Here is a 16,913-nt window from a genome sequence, read left to right as displayed (position 1 = left end):
TTATGTCCTCACAGACTACTACAGAGTAGTAAAATCAGACAAGCTTTCTATTTGTTTACTCTAAAGACTAATGGAAAGTACAATGTAACGCCCCTCAAAAGCTCTTCCAAGGTTAATTACTTTCAATGTTAAGATTCTCTGCTTTCTTAGTAGTCTGAAGTTGATTGAACTCGGTGGTTTTTCTTACATTTTGCTCCCCAGATTATAATGCCTATCATGTGGCTTTTCTATTCCAATTGTAAACAATGGGTTGTAAAGTAAAATTTCCTGTGCATTGTAAGGGAAGCTCAGAGTGTTGGGTAGAAGGCCTACATTGTGATTGTCCTTCAGGATGTGGTCAGGTTTGCAACTGCAGAAAATGTGCTGTGGAACAACAGAATGCCTGTTAAAGAAGGTGCATCCTTCAGCTGTGGGTGTGATGCTTGTACATTTCAGAAGTAAATCTCCAAGGGAAATCTGGTCTTTGGTTATTGTGTAACATCATGGAGTTGGATCTGAAAATTCATTTCCTTAGCTAATGTGAGTTATTTAATGTATGCTTTTTGAAAATAAACATTCTCCTACACATTTCCTAGGAACAGGTTTTAACAGTTCTTCAGTTTATGAACTGAAACAAAGAAATACTGCTTTAATGAAAACAGTTTCCATGCAGAATTTATATTTCACCATATGCTTAATTGTTTAATTATTTTCAATATACAGCTGATCTTTGAGTAAGGAAATGTGTGATAAAGACTGTATTAAGAGAAAAAAATGCTTATAAAAAACAACTGCGTTTCCCATTTACTGAACTTGGAGGCTGTAAAATCTAAATGAAAAAGCTCTATGTTTTCAAGCAATGGCATTTCTTAAAGTCTGATCCTATTTTATATGCTGTTATCTGAATGCATGTAGGTACATGCTGTGTGCTAGTCCAAAAATAAGATTTAAAATGAAAGCATGCCTTGAAAATTGATGGAGATCATTTAATAAGAAGGAAAGCTTCAGAAGATTGCATATCTACATATTAACTTTGTATAGTGTTATAAGTACCACAGTATGAATCACTCTATTCCCATGTACAGAGCATCTGTATCATTTCTTCATGGTGAGTTAAACTGTATCAGAATATTGCAGAGATAATAGGTGGAAATTACTTAAGTGCATCTTTTCCCTTTAATGTACCAGGTTTAGTGGTTTTTTTAAATGAGGAAAACACTGGATTGATCATACCATGTATATAAAAGTTGCTGGAAATTAAGTTTTAATGCAATGAGAAGTTTAGAGTTACTAGAACAATTTTCATTGCAAAGCAGAAAAGGAAGAAAGTAAACTGTATGCGTATCTAAACATTGGTAAACAAAGCTGTAAAACTTTAATTGAAAGAAAAGTCTCAACATTCATCAGATAACATTGTTGCCATGTAAAATTTTATTCTTAAATGTCAACTCAAAGCTAGGTTTTTTTATAATCCTGTCAGATCAGAAAATTAAAATTATTAATATCAACATTTTCTTCTATATCACATGTTGATGAAACCATACTTCTCAGGAATATAAAACTTCTTAACATGAGAGATTATCACTTTTAGCTAGCAGAGTGGATTCCTTTACTGTGAGCCATAACTAAGCTTTTATGGTCTGTTCCTTTTGCTGTGTTGGTAGCCCAGGAAATGGGATTCCGTTTATTATAAGGCACTTGTAGGTTCTGTTTGGAGTAAGTGCTAGCAGATGATTGGAAGCCAAACTTGGATTGTGCTTGATAGCAAAATGAGCCTTGGCACTGGTTAGCTGATAACTTTGCCAGCTTTATATGTCATTTCTGGAAAATGCATGTTTCAGTTTCAGCAGCGTATTTCAGCATTCATTGAGGATTCTGTCACGTTCACTGCTGGCTGAGAGGAGGCTGCTGGGATTGTACCTGGGGATTGTTCCTCCATGTTCTAATGGCTAAGTTTCTCACAGACTTCCTTGGTATGTAATTTTTGATCTGGATATACATGCTAGTTGGTGGCAGTAGGCTCATCTTTCTCAGTTTATTGAAAAGGAATATATGATTTTATTGTTCTTTCAGGGCCAACTGGTGTCACACTGGTTTCCCTAAGATAGGGAAACTTGTGAATATACAGAAGGTGATATAGACAGTAGGCTTTGGGTAGTCCCAAGCAGTATGTCAATGAATAACCATTTTGTTATGAAAACTGTTCTTATTCTTCTTTGGGCTAGAGTGGGTTTCCTGTATGTTTTGGTGGTTTTGGTATGCTTTGAGCCATCTATGTCTAGCATCAACAGGAATTCTCCTAAGTAATACACAACTATGTAACCATTACCACATATCTCTAGTATATGAATTTACAAATTTTTTTAAAGCAGAATATTTCAATATTATCGAAATAAATGATGAAGTGCTTATTGTGATGTAGCTGTGCAAAGTTTCCTGCTTTAAATGCAAACAGATTAGAATTCATACTACTATAACAATCAACTTAAAAAAACTATGGGTATGCAGTTTGCAGAAGCCATTTCAAATGTTTATTGCCTATTGTCTATTTTAGAGCAGGTGAGAAGAAAGCTTTCATTTGAAATATCTGTGCTGCTCTAGGCCATTGTGCTGGTTTGGCTGGGGCAGAGGTAATTTCCTTCATAGTAGCTGGTAGGGAGCTACACTTTGGACTTGTACTAAACCATAATCCCATGCTAGCTACTATACCATGAAGAAAATTAACTTTATTCCAGACAAAACCAGCACACTAATGCTCTGTAAGCTTTGGAGCAGGTAGTATGGAGTGGAATGCAGGTACTTATTAATGGCAGGACTTCCTTGAGCTTTTGGGTTTGCTGGGCATACTGCCTTTTCCTGTGAAAAGTCTATTTAAAGATGAAGTTTAGATGAGTCTCCTGCAGATAACTGAATAACAATAGTGATCATACAGAAATTCTTGGTGTGAACATGAATAGATCAGCTCTATAGTATACTCAGCACTCAGCAGTATATGTGCTGAATCAGGGATGTTGGCAGTAGGAAACTGGAGCTGGGGCTTCCTCCATCCCTGAAACAACATCTACCTCTTTTGCATGTGTGTTTATATGCATATCTATGTAGTAATAAATTTACTGTACATTATGCATTTGTACACTCTCCCTGTGTTTCACTTGGGAAAGTGACATGCTAGGAGGAAGTTCTTTGGCTCCAGTGTAATGCATGAAAATTTTCTGGTCCCCCCCTTTCCCAGCACTTCTCATGTTATTTTAGCACTACCTTCGGGAAAATCATTCCAACAGAAGCATGCTCCTGTTGGTCACTCTCCTTCCCAGATGCTGTGGGAAAAGTACATCATCCTGTAAAGAGCCACAAAAGAAGGTCCTGTAAGACGTTTCTGCTGCATGCTTAGAGGTGAGGACAGGCTATGGACTGACGATTGCACTGGCAAGTAACAAGTGGTCTGTCAAATACTACTGGAGGGCTCCCACACTGCTCACTTGACCTGTGCATAAGTGGTAAATCCTCTTACTGAGGCTGTAGTGTACCACGGGTTAGTGCAGCTGCGCCTACTGCTGGTGTGCTAAGGGTTTCCTGGGCAGAGTCATGATAACCCTGGGTAATGGCCTTTTGTCAATTGTTTTGACAGCTGCTTCATTTGATATGCTGGATAACAGAAGGCTTCTGGCTTTTAAGGTGTTGCAGTGAACCACAGGTGGTCAAAAAAGGTCTAAATAATAATTATGTTTTCATATTTGACCTTCACTTATCCCCATCTCTGCTACTGCAAGCTGCTTTTTGAGGATATCTTTGTTTCCATTTACAGCATCTGTGCTTTTCTCTCCACAGGTAATTTGATGTGTGCTGTCAACTCAAAGCTGGCATTTTGGTTTGCCTTCCTGCTGTTATTTCCCACAAAATATATGTTCTACAGAAATCCTATTTTAAAAATTTGATTTCTGCTGTACCCTTTCTGAGGAAATTATGTTCCTTGAATGCTGCAAATAATTTGTAAATCTTTAAACAATCAGCTGTAGCAATGAGAAACTACAGTAGCTGCTGATGCATTCTTGGGTTTCTTCAGGTACTCAATAAGGCTGTAGGTGCTTTCTTCACTCAGTGGCAGGTAGATACTTGTGCACAGCTCTTAGGATTGCTTTCTGATAAATGTGGGGTGTGAACACCTTCTCAAACTGTTGGATATTTCAACCTCTGCAGCCTTTGCATACTTGTATTTAAGTAAAGTGTCTACATTATCACTGCAAAATCCACAGGGTGAAATCTGAGAAGGAAGCAGAGCCTTGCAGAGGTTCACATCAGCTTCACAAGGATAAATGCGAGTACTAGAACCAAGACAATGAGCAGAAAGTTGAGTAGAAGGTTGAGACCCCTGTTGTTGGCAAGATCCATAACGTGCAGCAGTCTGCCCTCTTGTGCCTGCAGCAGACTCTTTAATTGTAGCTAAGGGTTGCTTCTTCAGTACTAAGCCATGTAGGCTCACATGAATTTAATTGTGTCCACAGCTCTTTCCCTGGTTTTTAGTTTCTTCCACTTAAGAAGAAAATGTATGCTTGCAATAGCTAGTTGTTTGGTTTTTTCCTGGAAAGGTATTCCGGATGCTCCTACAAGCCTTTTTTCTCAAATACCTTAAAAATAAAGTGAAAAAAAATTAAGGTTAATGATAAATTTCATTCCAGTACTGAAGAATTTCTGAAGAGCTAATAATTGGATGAAGGGCTTGAATTTTCTTATACAGTTAGGCAGTTCATTGACTTCTTCAATGTGTATGGTACTTTCCAGGCCCGCTGAATTTTCAGAAGAATAAATGTTCTCAAGACTTGGTCTCTTTCAGTGACAGACTGTTGAAAATTTACTTCTAAAATACCTCTGTAGGTGATCCACCCCTCCACCCCCTGCTTTCTTGTCTGGGCAAAATGTCTGTCTGTTAATAGAAGTATTTCCTACCCTTCTAGGATTTGGCATCGTGTAGTGCAGTCGTGTTTCGCCAGCACTGTGCTGTGTAAGGTCCATTGCAGTCTTGGAAATGCCTTATGAAGAATCTGTATTGAGCTGGCAGAGGATGTTTCTGTAGTGCTTTTAATAGCACATATGCAATTACTTATTTTAAGATAGCATTAATAACTTAACAATCAGGTTTTATTTATAGAAATATAGGAATGAAAGGAACGTATAAACCCACACAGCCCTACCACTGCCAACAGTTGCCAAAAGTTCCTTTTAATAATCAGCTACATTTTTAGGGAAGATCACAAGAGGGCAGTGTTTTATAGTTTTACATTTTATACAAAGATGTAACTTCTGGCATTATTTTAGCTTAAAAACCCCCCAAACTTATAAAGCAGTCAATCAGATATTACTACAGTAATATCTGTAATAAGTGATATGGGCCTGTGTTAATTAATTTAAATCACCAGGATTCTTATTGAGATGAGCTTCAGTTTGTAAAGGAATCATTATAAATATGTTCTGGGGTTTTGTTTTTTCTTTTTTTTTTCCCCCACTTTTTATCATGGAGGTCAAAGCTAAAAAGATTACCTTTGTTGTTAAATAAGGCATCTCTGGATATTGCAGGATTTCCCCAAAAAATTTCCAATTGTATTTTGCTAGGCACTATTCATTTGTAGCCACACAAACATAGGTATCTGGCCTGTAATCTGTAGTGTATTGATACACTTCCAAATATAGATGGGACCACTCTCTAAATTATTGTGTTCAATTACTGTGCTCTAATTTTGGCAGAGAGGATATAGATAAAGTATGTTTCAGCCTACATTAAAAGGTGTGTACATTTTTTATGATTATTGTTCTGTGTGTATCCCAGAATGGATAAGGTTGAAAGGGACTACCATCTTCCTGCTCAAGCAGGGCCATCCTGGAGCACACAGCACCAGATTGCATCCAGGTGGTGTCTGAACATCTCCCGTGAGGGAGACTCCACAGCCTCTCTGGGCAACCTGTTCCAGTGCTCAGCCACCTGCACAGTAAAGAAGTTCTGACTCATGTTCAGGTGGAACTTCCTGTGCATCAGTTTCTGCCCATTGTCTCTTGTCCTGTTGCTTGGCACCACTGAGCACAGCCTGGATCCATTGTGCCTCTTGGCACCCCCTTCGGATACTGATAGACATCGATGAGGTCCCCTCTCTGTCACTTCTTGAGACTGAACAGGCCCAGCTCCCTCATCCTTTCCTCTTAACAGAAATACTCCAGTGCCTTACTGATCTTTGTCATCCTCTGCTAGACCTGCTACAGGAGCTCCATGTTTCTCTTGTACTGAGGAGCCTAGAGAAGACACAGAACTACAGCTCCACCCTCACTAGGGTGGAGTGGGGAGGGGGGGTAGGATCATCTCCTTGAACTGCTGGGAATGCTCTTCCTAATGCATGCCAGGATACCACTGACCTGGTTGTACTGCTGGTCATTGATGTAGTTATAGCAAAACTTAAATAAAAATTCTTTGTGAAGGGGTGTGACAAACATTTTGGGCATGATGTGTGTGAATAATTTTGTTTAAGGCTGTTTTACTCGTGTCTGTCCACTAAGTGGTTCAGTTCTACCAGGAAGGGAAGTTGTTGCTAAATTGATGTAGAAAACTTATTAAAGAAATGCAAGTATCTGCCTTCTAAAGCACCTTACTGACTAGTCTTCGTCAGAGCAAAGTTTCAATTTATAAATGGGTCATGTTTTCAACATAGAGAATAATATCAATTATTCAGTTATTGAATCAATTCTTATAACATTTTTTGCTGAGGAGCTGGCTGAGGAAAAATCTTTAAAACCAGCTTATTTTGGTTCCTGATTCAACTCCTTCTCAATATAAAATTGTCATGGAAATCGTTTTTTGGCTTTGTTTTGTTTTTGTTTTTTTGAGGAAGAGCAATACCAGATTATTTATTGCCTGTAGGTGCCTTTATTCACTATTAGTGTGTAAGATGGCATTAGGAAAAAAATATAGGCTAGGGTGGAGTGGAGCAGAGAATGGAAAAGTTAATCCAAGCTATGTGCTGTACATGTTTGCAATTTTTATTATGGCTCATAAAAGTGGTGAAATTTTTGATTACACTTGCAGAAAATTCATTAGGAATAGTTACAAGCACTAGCTACTGAGTGGAATCAGGTACATGTAAGTGACCTGGACATCACAAAATAGTCAAGATTACTCTTGAAAACCAAAACAGAATAAATAGAGAATTAGCTGTGTGATGACTAACTTCTTTTCACATGGTTTTAATAAGTAATAGAATGGATGCTTTCTAAACAGAATCGGATATATTTTATGTGTTAATATTTTTCAAGCAGTCCTCTTATTAAATAAAAATACTGTAGATATTATTTTTAAAGCTTATATAAGTCTACAAAGAAGATTGTATTATGTACAAAAGGGTTTTTTTAAAATTTCTTGGTTCAGCTGACAATTGGTGATATAGAGGCTAGTAACAGATTTTCTGATCCACAGAAGCCTAAGACAAATGAACCATCCAGTATATGCAATATATCTGCATTGCTGTAAAATAGCAGTAGGGCTTCCATTTTATGGATAACTTGGTTTTGTTCGTGTTTGGTTATTGTTTTAAAATAAGTTACGAGTTTTCAGTTACATAAGAGGAAGTTGGAAGTTGTTTTTATTGGTTTCCATTTTTTAGCAGTGCTTTGCTCTGACTCCTTTATATTACTGGCTTGTGGAACCTATAACCCAAACATGTCCTCAGAATGTAGTGTTGATGCTTTACTCTTAACACTTCTTTACTTCAGCAAGTGTTCAGTACTGTAAAACTGTTGTCAATTTCCATTGAAGTCTCTTGAAACACATCCAAAGGAAACTAAAGCTAGAAACTCTATCCATCACAAAAATACAAATTTGAAAAGAGAAAAAAAGTAAGGAGGATTAAAAGGGGAAATATGCTTGCTAAAATCTCATGCATTTGTGAGAGTGGTCAGAATGCATGAAACAGAAATTGAGATTTACACTGACAGTGCAAATCAGTAATGCTCATGTACTAACTTGCAAGTGTGTGGGTGTGTTGCCAGTTTCACCAGTGCTTGCCCCAATCCTTATACAAATAGCTATCTTCATTTCCTCTAGTGGGTAATCTTATTTCAGAGTCTGGTCTCAACATACCTAATCACCAGAGAGGAAATTCACCACGGGATTTGCTTGCATTCCATTGAATACAAAGTTTTTTCAAAGGTTTCTTCCCTTCCTGCTCAGCTGTTCATTGTCAACTTTTACTCATGAACTATTAAGATAAACTTATTTTGATTTTCTGTATTCATCAGTAAGAATGTTTACATAAAATGGAATAGAAGAATATATCTTTAAGAAATGGATGTCTGTGACCTCTGCCTGTTGATTTTTGAGCTGTCTTTAAATTTGAGAAGTGTATCGAATTTCTAGGACTTTTGCTTAATACCAGCAACATGTAATAGGGTTAGTAGGCTTGGAAGTCTTCTACTCAGTCTTTTTACTCACAATTTTTGGAGTAGATGTGTCATCTTTTATGTATATAGCCTATGGTTTACATGTTGAAAAGATACTTCTGCTGTGCTTTCCCCTCCTGTGCATAATTGTTTATGATGATTTTTTTTTATCTGTCATATATTTTAGGAAATTACTTGCATGTTCTATAGCAGGAATTTGCAGCTGAAGATGGGGATGTTACATCACATACACATGCAAATGTGTTATTTGTATGGGTGCACTTCAGTCACAATAGTAATGGTGACCTAGACTTTGCCCACTGTCACATCAGGTGTAAGCCACCTCATGTGACATTGGCAAGTTCCAAATTTTCTGTAGTTTTAAACTAAGAAAATGATTACATAAATTAGAACAAGCCTTAATTAAATTGTCTAAAGGCAAATATTAAGAACTCTGAGAATCCAAGTTGTGCCAGTTGTCATGTCAGTCAAATGACTATGGAAAACAAAATTTTTTATATCAGTTATGGTAGTGTCAATTTTTTTCTGTAAAACATAATGAAAAATCTTTCCAGATGTCAGATATATAAAATCCCTTAAATAGGGAGAAAAACGTATGAAATAGTTTTGAATTTCTGAGTTAGAAGAGATTTTTGGTTCATTCTCATATTCCTCTGAAAAACACTAAAGCAATTTGAATGCCTTCAGTTGATAATGCAGAGATGCAGCACCTTGAACTAGGCAGAGCAGAAGTTTTGCCAGGATGTGTTGAGGGCTGTATACCTGTAAGCTCTTCCTTGGGCAGGCATGATCCAAATTTGGAACCCTTCCAAGGGCTTAAAGATTTTCTAAGAAACCTAAAAACACTTAGGCCCCCAAAAAGTGATGGTGGTATTTATCTGACTAAAATATGGACTTTACCAGCTGCTGGCTGTTACTGATCAGAGCAGATAATCTGATTTACTGATTTACCCCACGTCGTAAAGACATCTGTTGATTGAGACTGACAAACTGAGTCATGCAAAACTTTGTAACTACAGGCTCTAAACACTGTTCTGCACAGAAAATGTGTTTTTAATACATGTAGCGGGCAGTAAGATAACAGAGCACTGGTTGGCACACCCTTTAGTCCAAGTGCTAGCCCCTGTCACATGAGGATCCTTGCACTGGGAGTTGCACGTGTAGGTCTCTCTTCTTCCCGGGGTGACATTCCTAGAGGACAGGGCAGAGAAGTGCTGGAACTTCAGAGAAGCATCACTATGATACAGATCAGCAAGAGGCAAATTAAAATCAGGCAGAAATTCACAAAGAGCTCTTGGAGCCTTTGGCGTGCTTGTGGGTTGACCTCAATAGTTGAGGCTCTCCTCAGAGCGGAGCGGGTCATGTGTTGGACCTTCTCCATGGCAACAAGAAAGCAGAGGGCACAAATCAGAGGTTTTAGAAGTGCAGGAAAGAAGAGCAGTGGTCAGGAACAGTGCAAAGTGCCTAATATCTTCTCTTTGTTTTAGACAGCCTTTGCAGAGCTGGAAAGCAGGAAAGCAGACAATTAGAATTGCAGAAGTGTTTTTATGAGTGCAAACGGAGATTGTTTTAAAGGTCTAACAAGTCTGAAATAAACATACTGCTTTTGTAGTGTTTTTAGGTTAAAACAGAATTTTTAAATTTTGGGGTTCTAAGTTTAGATTTGTGCTGTATTATGCTTCTCCTCCTGAAGGCTACTGAGCGCCTGCTTCTTAGCAGTGTTGAGTAACTGTACTATGGAAATTGTGGATATCTGGGTTTTTCTCAGATTATTGCTTTAGAGCCCAAGCTCTCTATCTCACACAGTCTCTGAAAAGGCTGTGTCTGATTGCCTTTCCACACACACCCCTCTGCTTTATTTGTTCAAACACATGTGAAGGCTTGATGATAAGAGTAGGGTCACAGGTCTTTCAGGCAGGAGATCTGGATAGTCCTGCTGGCTGGTAGTGACAGGGCAGATAATCTGATTTACCAGTACCTTTTTCAGGAAGGGAGGAAAATAAATCTTGTTGAAGTACTTCCATTCCAAGAAAAAGTTCTTTATGGTGGGCAGTTAAAACCTAATGCATCACTGCTGTAGGGAATTTTAGTAGCACAGTTCTCAACAGACAAGACAGAGCAAGGACTAAATCTTTTTATATGCATGTAGGACAGTGTATTACAAATGTGGGTGCAAAGGCAGAGGATTGCTGTGAGGAACAAAACAAAGCATTTACACAACTTTAAGTGAGTGTTACATTTGAAATGTATTTTCCTTCTTTTTAATGTCAGATGGAAGGACAGGGTATCAGTTTTTTTAAAACTCCAAATGAGTAGTTGCAACGTAAAACCTTCCATAGCAAGAATCTAGCTTTGATGTATCCTTGTTTAGCTCATGGTGAGTTGGATTCTGAAGGTGCCTGTCATTGTCTATGCTGTCAATATGTGAAAACTTGGTTTTAAAAGTAATGAGGATATATGCATCTGTCAAATTTTGCTCCTAAAGCTGCACTTACCCCTAAACATTTTATGAATTTATATTGTGTTCTTATATTTCACAGAAGGCCTCTCCTTATCACCACTTCATTATTTTTTTCTTGGAAATATGTGACATTATATATGCCACATGAAGGAAAACAGTTGCCTAGATGTCTGCTGCCCAAATTACATGATGATCCTGACTGAATCAGAGGTACTTTATTGCCCATGAATTTGTCTTTATATGTGGCTAAAATGGAAAAACCTTAAAAGGAAACAAAAGTGTCTTTCAGGCTCTTCCTTTTTTAATCCCTTCATGTTGGGCTGTAGAGTCAAATGGTACTGTATGAACAGAATGCATGTGTTTTCAGTGGCAGTGTTGGTATTTAAGAGAGACTTTCAAAAGAAATCAGATTGCACATGGTTATTTTAATACCTTTAGAGGATTCCATGTGATGACATCTTCTCAAACTGAACTTCAGATTTTGTTATGATTTTTGAGCCGTAGTTGATCTTAGCTCTATTGCGAAAAAAACATACGCCAGAACATACTCTTGTAGTGACTAAAATTTTTCATCTTTGTTTGACTTTTTGCTGTACCTGCTTTCATCTATTTAAGCAGTTTAAATGCTGCCAAGTATATTCTGCTTAGTTCTTTGCTAATCCTGGTCTGTCCCAGGTGCAGTAAAAGCAAGACATGCGCAGGAATTCTAGTCTCTTGGCTGAATGCACATTCATTCTCCCAGCCCAGTACAGGCTAGAGTGCATTAGACTGTTTATCTTCTTGCAGACAAGTCCCAGTAGATGAACCACAAATGGATTTACATGGATAGAGTGGAGTTTGTGTAACCAGCTTCTGTGACAGACACTGCCCAGAGAACAACATTTCCTGCGGGTGACTTCATCAGGGGATTTCACATCATTTTTTCAATGTCAGATGTGTACAACTCTTGGTCTTTGGGCTGTGTGTGACCTGCTGCAGCAACATTTATCTTTCCTGATTGTGGTTTTTTTTTTCCCTTGGGCCCACAGAAGGGTTGAAACAGCATCAATGTGTACCTGTTTACATACAGAATAAATGTACATTCCATTTCATGTGCACTGCATTAGGTGTAACTGCATTCGTGCTGCCACCTGCACTGCTGTGTTGCTGCGTGTTTTGCTTGCATGACTCAAGAGGCAAGGTCCTAGGTCTCTGAAGTCCTTCCATTAACAGCAATATTATCTGGTTGGGCATCACAGATGCAAGACCAAAATAGATACTTGGACATATGTGACCAGAAGGGGATACAAAAGGATCTTAAAAAATGGAAGGTAGTATAAGTTAAAATCTTTATACCTCATACAGCTAGAAAACATTGTAGAGAAGGGATGAGGAGAGAACAAAATAGATTGAGTTTCTTGATTTAATAGTTTACGTGGTTTTGGAAGTTTGTGATACATCTATGTGTTTAACCTCCTACGTCTGTGGGATAAGTTTTCTTGTAAGCAAAGGAAGCCAATTCTGTGTCTGTATTTCAGCAAGTTTGTCTTTACAAGTGCTCAAGTTCAACTAATAAACACATACCTTTCTTGTTAATCCTCCATGGTGCTGTCACCCACCTAAAGTGTGCAGAAAGAGAAACAGATTCAGTAATGCAGCTGCATATGGGTGGCTATCAAGGTCAGAATTGGCATCTTGGAAAACAATTACACAGAAACAAAGACTGATCATTGTCACAAATAGTAGCTGCTCTCTGCTGTTCAGTCCCCAGTGTTTTAGGCCAATATAAAGAAGAATTGTGCATGCACACACCACTTCTTGAAACAAAAGTGCAGCAACAGGGCAAATTATATTTGATATTTTTTTAGAAGTCACAAAGTGTGATTCATGTGACAAGACTGAGCATCACACAAGAGGAGCAGTTGGGTGCATTGCTGTGCAGTTTTGTTTTATCAGTGCTGTTAATGGGTGTGCAAGGTTTGTTTTAGGCACAGACTGAATCTGCAGGAAGAGGTCTGGTAGCTGACCCTGTATGTTACTATGTAGGGAATCCCCTGTACCCCATACTTTAGAATGAGTCACTGATCACAATTATTGCTTCCCACTTCACTGACATGTGACTGTTTCCCTGATTTGTGTTAGGTTATTTTTATCTTTGTTCCTGGGTGCCCTTCACAATGAGAGAGGGTACGTGACCAAAGTGAAAACTGTGGGCCACACTCAATCCTGGTGCAACTGCATTGACTCCCTTGAAGTCATACAGGATAAATTTGGCTCCCTTGGAAATGCCACAGCCTGTTTCCTGTCATATGTTCACTAAATGCAGCAGTGATATCAGTGGAATAGAAGAGGTTTGACTTACTTGAATTCTTGCATTTGTGCATGACCAAGTGAAGCCCTGAGGGGCTATTAAGGTTATGTTGCATAAATCCATTGCATAAATTTTTACAATGAGATGTCCCAAAATCCCAGCATTTCACTTCTATCCGTTAAAAAAGAAGTCTTACCATAAACATAGTGATGGAAAAAGTACTATAAAGCTATGTTGATTGAAGATTTAGGCACTGACTTGTGGCATATAATGTCATTTTTTATATGGAGAACACATTTCCTTGGGATGGGGAAAGAAGCAACAGTTCAGCTCATAGTTTGCGAAGTGCTGATAACAGGAAAAACAAACTCATTTTATCTTTCTCTTTAACTTTTGTCTATTTTGTACTGAAGTGTCATGTGTGTTTCAGAGAGCATAGGGGAAGACTCACATTTCAGATTATTTTTTTCTCCCCCTTACAAATGCATTGTTTCTACAATCTTCCTTCTGAGTAGCTTTGATGTTCTTAGTGTTCTAATACACAAGACCAACAGTAAGAGCCTCTATTTGTATTTCAAGTCTGTGGGAATGTGAGTGGTGTGACATTGATGAAGAGTTGAACACTCCAGTCATTTTGGGTTTTGAAATTTATCCACATGTCTTGTGGATAACTGGGATTTATATGTGTGCTGGTCCACTAGAGTAGCCTGGGAGCCAGTGCTTTGGACTAGCTTTAAAGTTTAAATTCCCTGCAGCATGGTGCAGGACCATGCAGTGGGATCTTAGGCAGAATCTTCATACTTGTGGGTTCCCCTCATCAAAATAAAACATAAAATAACTGTATACCAATTCCAGTCTGTTAGTGTGATCTGCCTTTTATGTAGTACATTTCTTTTAGGAAATGAACTCCATTCTCTGCTGTGTTCACTGATTACCCAACAAATTGTTTCATGTTGAATTTTAGGTATAGTGGTTCATAATGTCCCTTTAATTAGGAAATGGTCTAAGTGTAATTTGAATTAAAGTAAAAATTGAAATATGTCTAGCATGTATAAAAGGTAGAAGTGGAAGGGAATATTCTAAGTTTTGTTTTTAACCTTCTAGCAGCTCAAGGAACAATGATATGGCATTGATTGATAAGGATATAATTGATAAATTCAACTTCTGAGAATTTACTTGATGCCAGGAGGGTCCTGTTAAGCCTTTTTTCAGTCTTCAGAAAGCAAAAGCAACCTTCGGTTATAAAGTGTCTCGTAGTTTTAGGGAAAAGAACTTACTTCCCTGTGGGATTTTTTATTTCTCCAGATGGGGTACTTTTCTATTCCTAAATAAAACGATTCTTAAAGTAAACAAAAAGTTACTGTTGTGGTTCTGTACATGTAATCCCATGCATTTTTGTTTGCTGATGGTCTGAAAAAGCAGTGAAAATCACCTTTACACTACCAGTACAAGCTGATTTCAGTTTCCTGTTGATGATGGAGGCACTATATTCCTAACTTCCCCAGAGGATGAGAAACAAATGCAGCTTTGAAAAATAAAAATGTGGTAATATATAAATATGAATGTCTCTTAAATAACAATTGCATCCTTGTCTTGACAAATGAGTAGCAAAAAAAAAAAGACAAAATTGCCTGCTGTGAATTAAATGCCTAATTTCACTAATTTCATCAATTTCATTGATTTGTAACACTTATCACCTGCCCTGTAGCACATGCCTCTGTCATGACTGTAGGTCATTTCTCAGGGTCTGGATGTCTGTGACATGGGATGTTATAAGTGTGAAATTTTTAAATTTAATTTAACAGCTGAGCCACTCTTTTATCTGCATTAAATTATTGAACTCTAACAGGATAAAATTAAGATGATGGGGCAGCTAACCTGCTGTAGCTATGGGATGCATTCCAGCTTCCAATGAAGAGCTGCCTACAGCAGTTAAGTGTCTGTGTGTATGTTCAAGCTATGTGTCTATGCATAAAGTCTATATTTTTAAAGGTCTGCATTTGCAATAGAAGAGAAAGATTCTCTGGGTGGTAGAATAAACCTCAGCTCCTCTCTTCACCTGAAAATGCATTTTATGTGTAACTTCAGCCATGAAGAAAAATCTGTATCGAAATCTTCTTGTTCTTTGTAGGCACTGGGAGGTCTGAAATGCTTCTGCCTACTGAAAACAGCTTCTAGAGAACTCTGTAACAGATTGCTTGCCTTAGGAGTAACAGCATGTCCAGACATTTCTCTCACTTAAGTATTTGAAACTGGCATAAGGCTGCTGAGCACAAAACCAAGCACCTGGATGTATCTTTGCCTGATGCCTACCAGTCGCTAATAGGAAAAGGAATTGGGTGTATCTGTTCACTAACAGGGAAAACACACCTCACAAAATTAAAAGCCTAAATTAGGTTTGTCTCTTCTATAACCAGACCCATATGTAGACAAAAGTAGTAAGGTGTGAATTGATGGAAGGAGGGGAACATGACTGTAAGGAGCAGAAGTACCTTAGAGACATACATATTCATGAATAGTGCTTATTTTTAAAATATTTGTATGTGTAAATATTGAATGTTCTCTATGTGACATGTTTCTCTGAAATGCATTTTTTTTTCAGTGATTTTAAAGCTGGGAATGTATTTCATTGTACAACATGTCTATGCTTCCCTAAGAAATAAGCGGGTTATTTTCTGAATTTGAAATTCATGATGTTACAAATCCTAGCTGAATTATTTCTCTGTTATTAGAAGCAATCTAGGATAAGTGTGTTAGTTACAATGAACAACAGTAGAAAATAAACTTTTAGTGGATGTCAAAGCAAAAACACTATATGGATTCTGTAGCTTGAACTGCACTCAGAGTAATATGGTATAATTTCAGTTCTAGTATTGCTATAAATCATTTAAATTTTTTAATTAAGGGTAATTGTTCATCATACAGAAAAAAAAAAAAAAGGTTTTTTTCCTCTCACTGTGTTAGATCAGAAAAAAATTTTACAGAGTTCATGGTAAAGGAGCTTCTTTACCCTTGCTGGTAAAGGCAGCTTTGGGTTAGGAAAAAGAATGCCTCTATGAAACTTTAAGAGAATTAGTCTCTTTGTAAATTTTGGATTAAAAATCAAAATCAAACAGACAAAAGAAAAAACAGGCAAAAGGTATTAAATTTAAAAGGAAAGACAAGAGTGTGAGAAACATGACGAAACCTTTTTACCTTCTTGTGCAATACCACCTGTATAAATCATCTACCCAAGGACAGCAGGTATCCCATGAACATAGAGGAAATTATGTTGCCTTTACCATCCCTGAAAGACTCTCCACACAGCAGTATATCTTTGACTCAGAGCTGTAATGCCTATATTTCCATATTTTTGATAAACAGTTAAAACCAGCTATTAATTTGAGTAGAGGAGTTTTTTGTAGAAAAGTACAGCTACAGCGTGCCTTCCTGCAAGAATTAAAAGATTACACAGAAGAGAGATTCCTTACCCCTGGTGTGACTTAGTGAAGAGGAGCTTGCTCGGGGCTGTGGGATGTGCCTGTAGATCTCTGGCAACTTGTCCGAGTCTGTGACCAAGTAGTGGAAACAATTGAAGTAGGCTGAGGGGAAAAAATAACAAAAGTTTCAGAGGCAGGACTTAGAGTGTCACTCAGCAGCTCACAAGTTGATTGGTCCCATTTGCCTTCTGACACAGGCAGTGGCTCCTCTAAACTTGTTCCCAGCAGTAATGTATTAAACTTGGGCAGCACCTTTCCTTTCACAAAA

The 16,913-nt window shown here is 37.8% G+C and overlaps 2 protein-coding genes and 1 long non-coding RNA gene across 6 annotated transcripts in view; 1 reads left to right on the top strand and 2 right to left on the bottom strand.

Moving 5' to 3' along the window:
- CEP85L (centrosomal protein 85L) overlaps window positions 1-16,913 on the top strand; it is a 136,220-nt gene that overhangs the window by 76,575 nt on the left and 42,732 nt on the right. The gene's annotated exons all lie outside the window — the stretch shown is intronic.
- LOC111927188 (uncharacterized) lies at window positions 4,445-4,999 on the bottom strand. The gene is made up of 2 exons (XR_002863424.2): window positions 4,924-4,999; window positions 4,445-4,604 (listed from the first exon to the last, which is right to left on the bottom strand). It is a non-coding gene; the product is annotated as an uncharacterized LOC111927188 (long non-coding RNA).
- PLN (phospholamban) lies at window positions 9,448-9,892 on the bottom strand. The gene has a single exon (XM_086876886.1). The coding sequence runs from the start codon at window positions 9,794-9,796 to the stop codon at window positions 9,638-9,640; it is 159 nt and encodes a 52-aa protein (XP_086733012.1). The 5' UTR covers window positions 9,797-9,892; the 3' UTR covers window positions 9,448-9,637.

The sequence above is a fragment of the Cyanistes caeruleus genome, chromosome 2 (assembly GCF_971803275.1).
Source record: "Cyanistes caeruleus chromosome 2, bCyaCae1.hap1.1, whole genome shotgun sequence".
In the NCBI taxonomy this organism is placed as follows: Eukaryota; Metazoa; Chordata; class Aves; order Passeriformes; family Paridae; genus Cyanistes; species Cyanistes caeruleus.
Note: the sequence above shows the minus strand (reverse complement) of the source record. Positions and strands in the feature narration are given on the sequence as shown.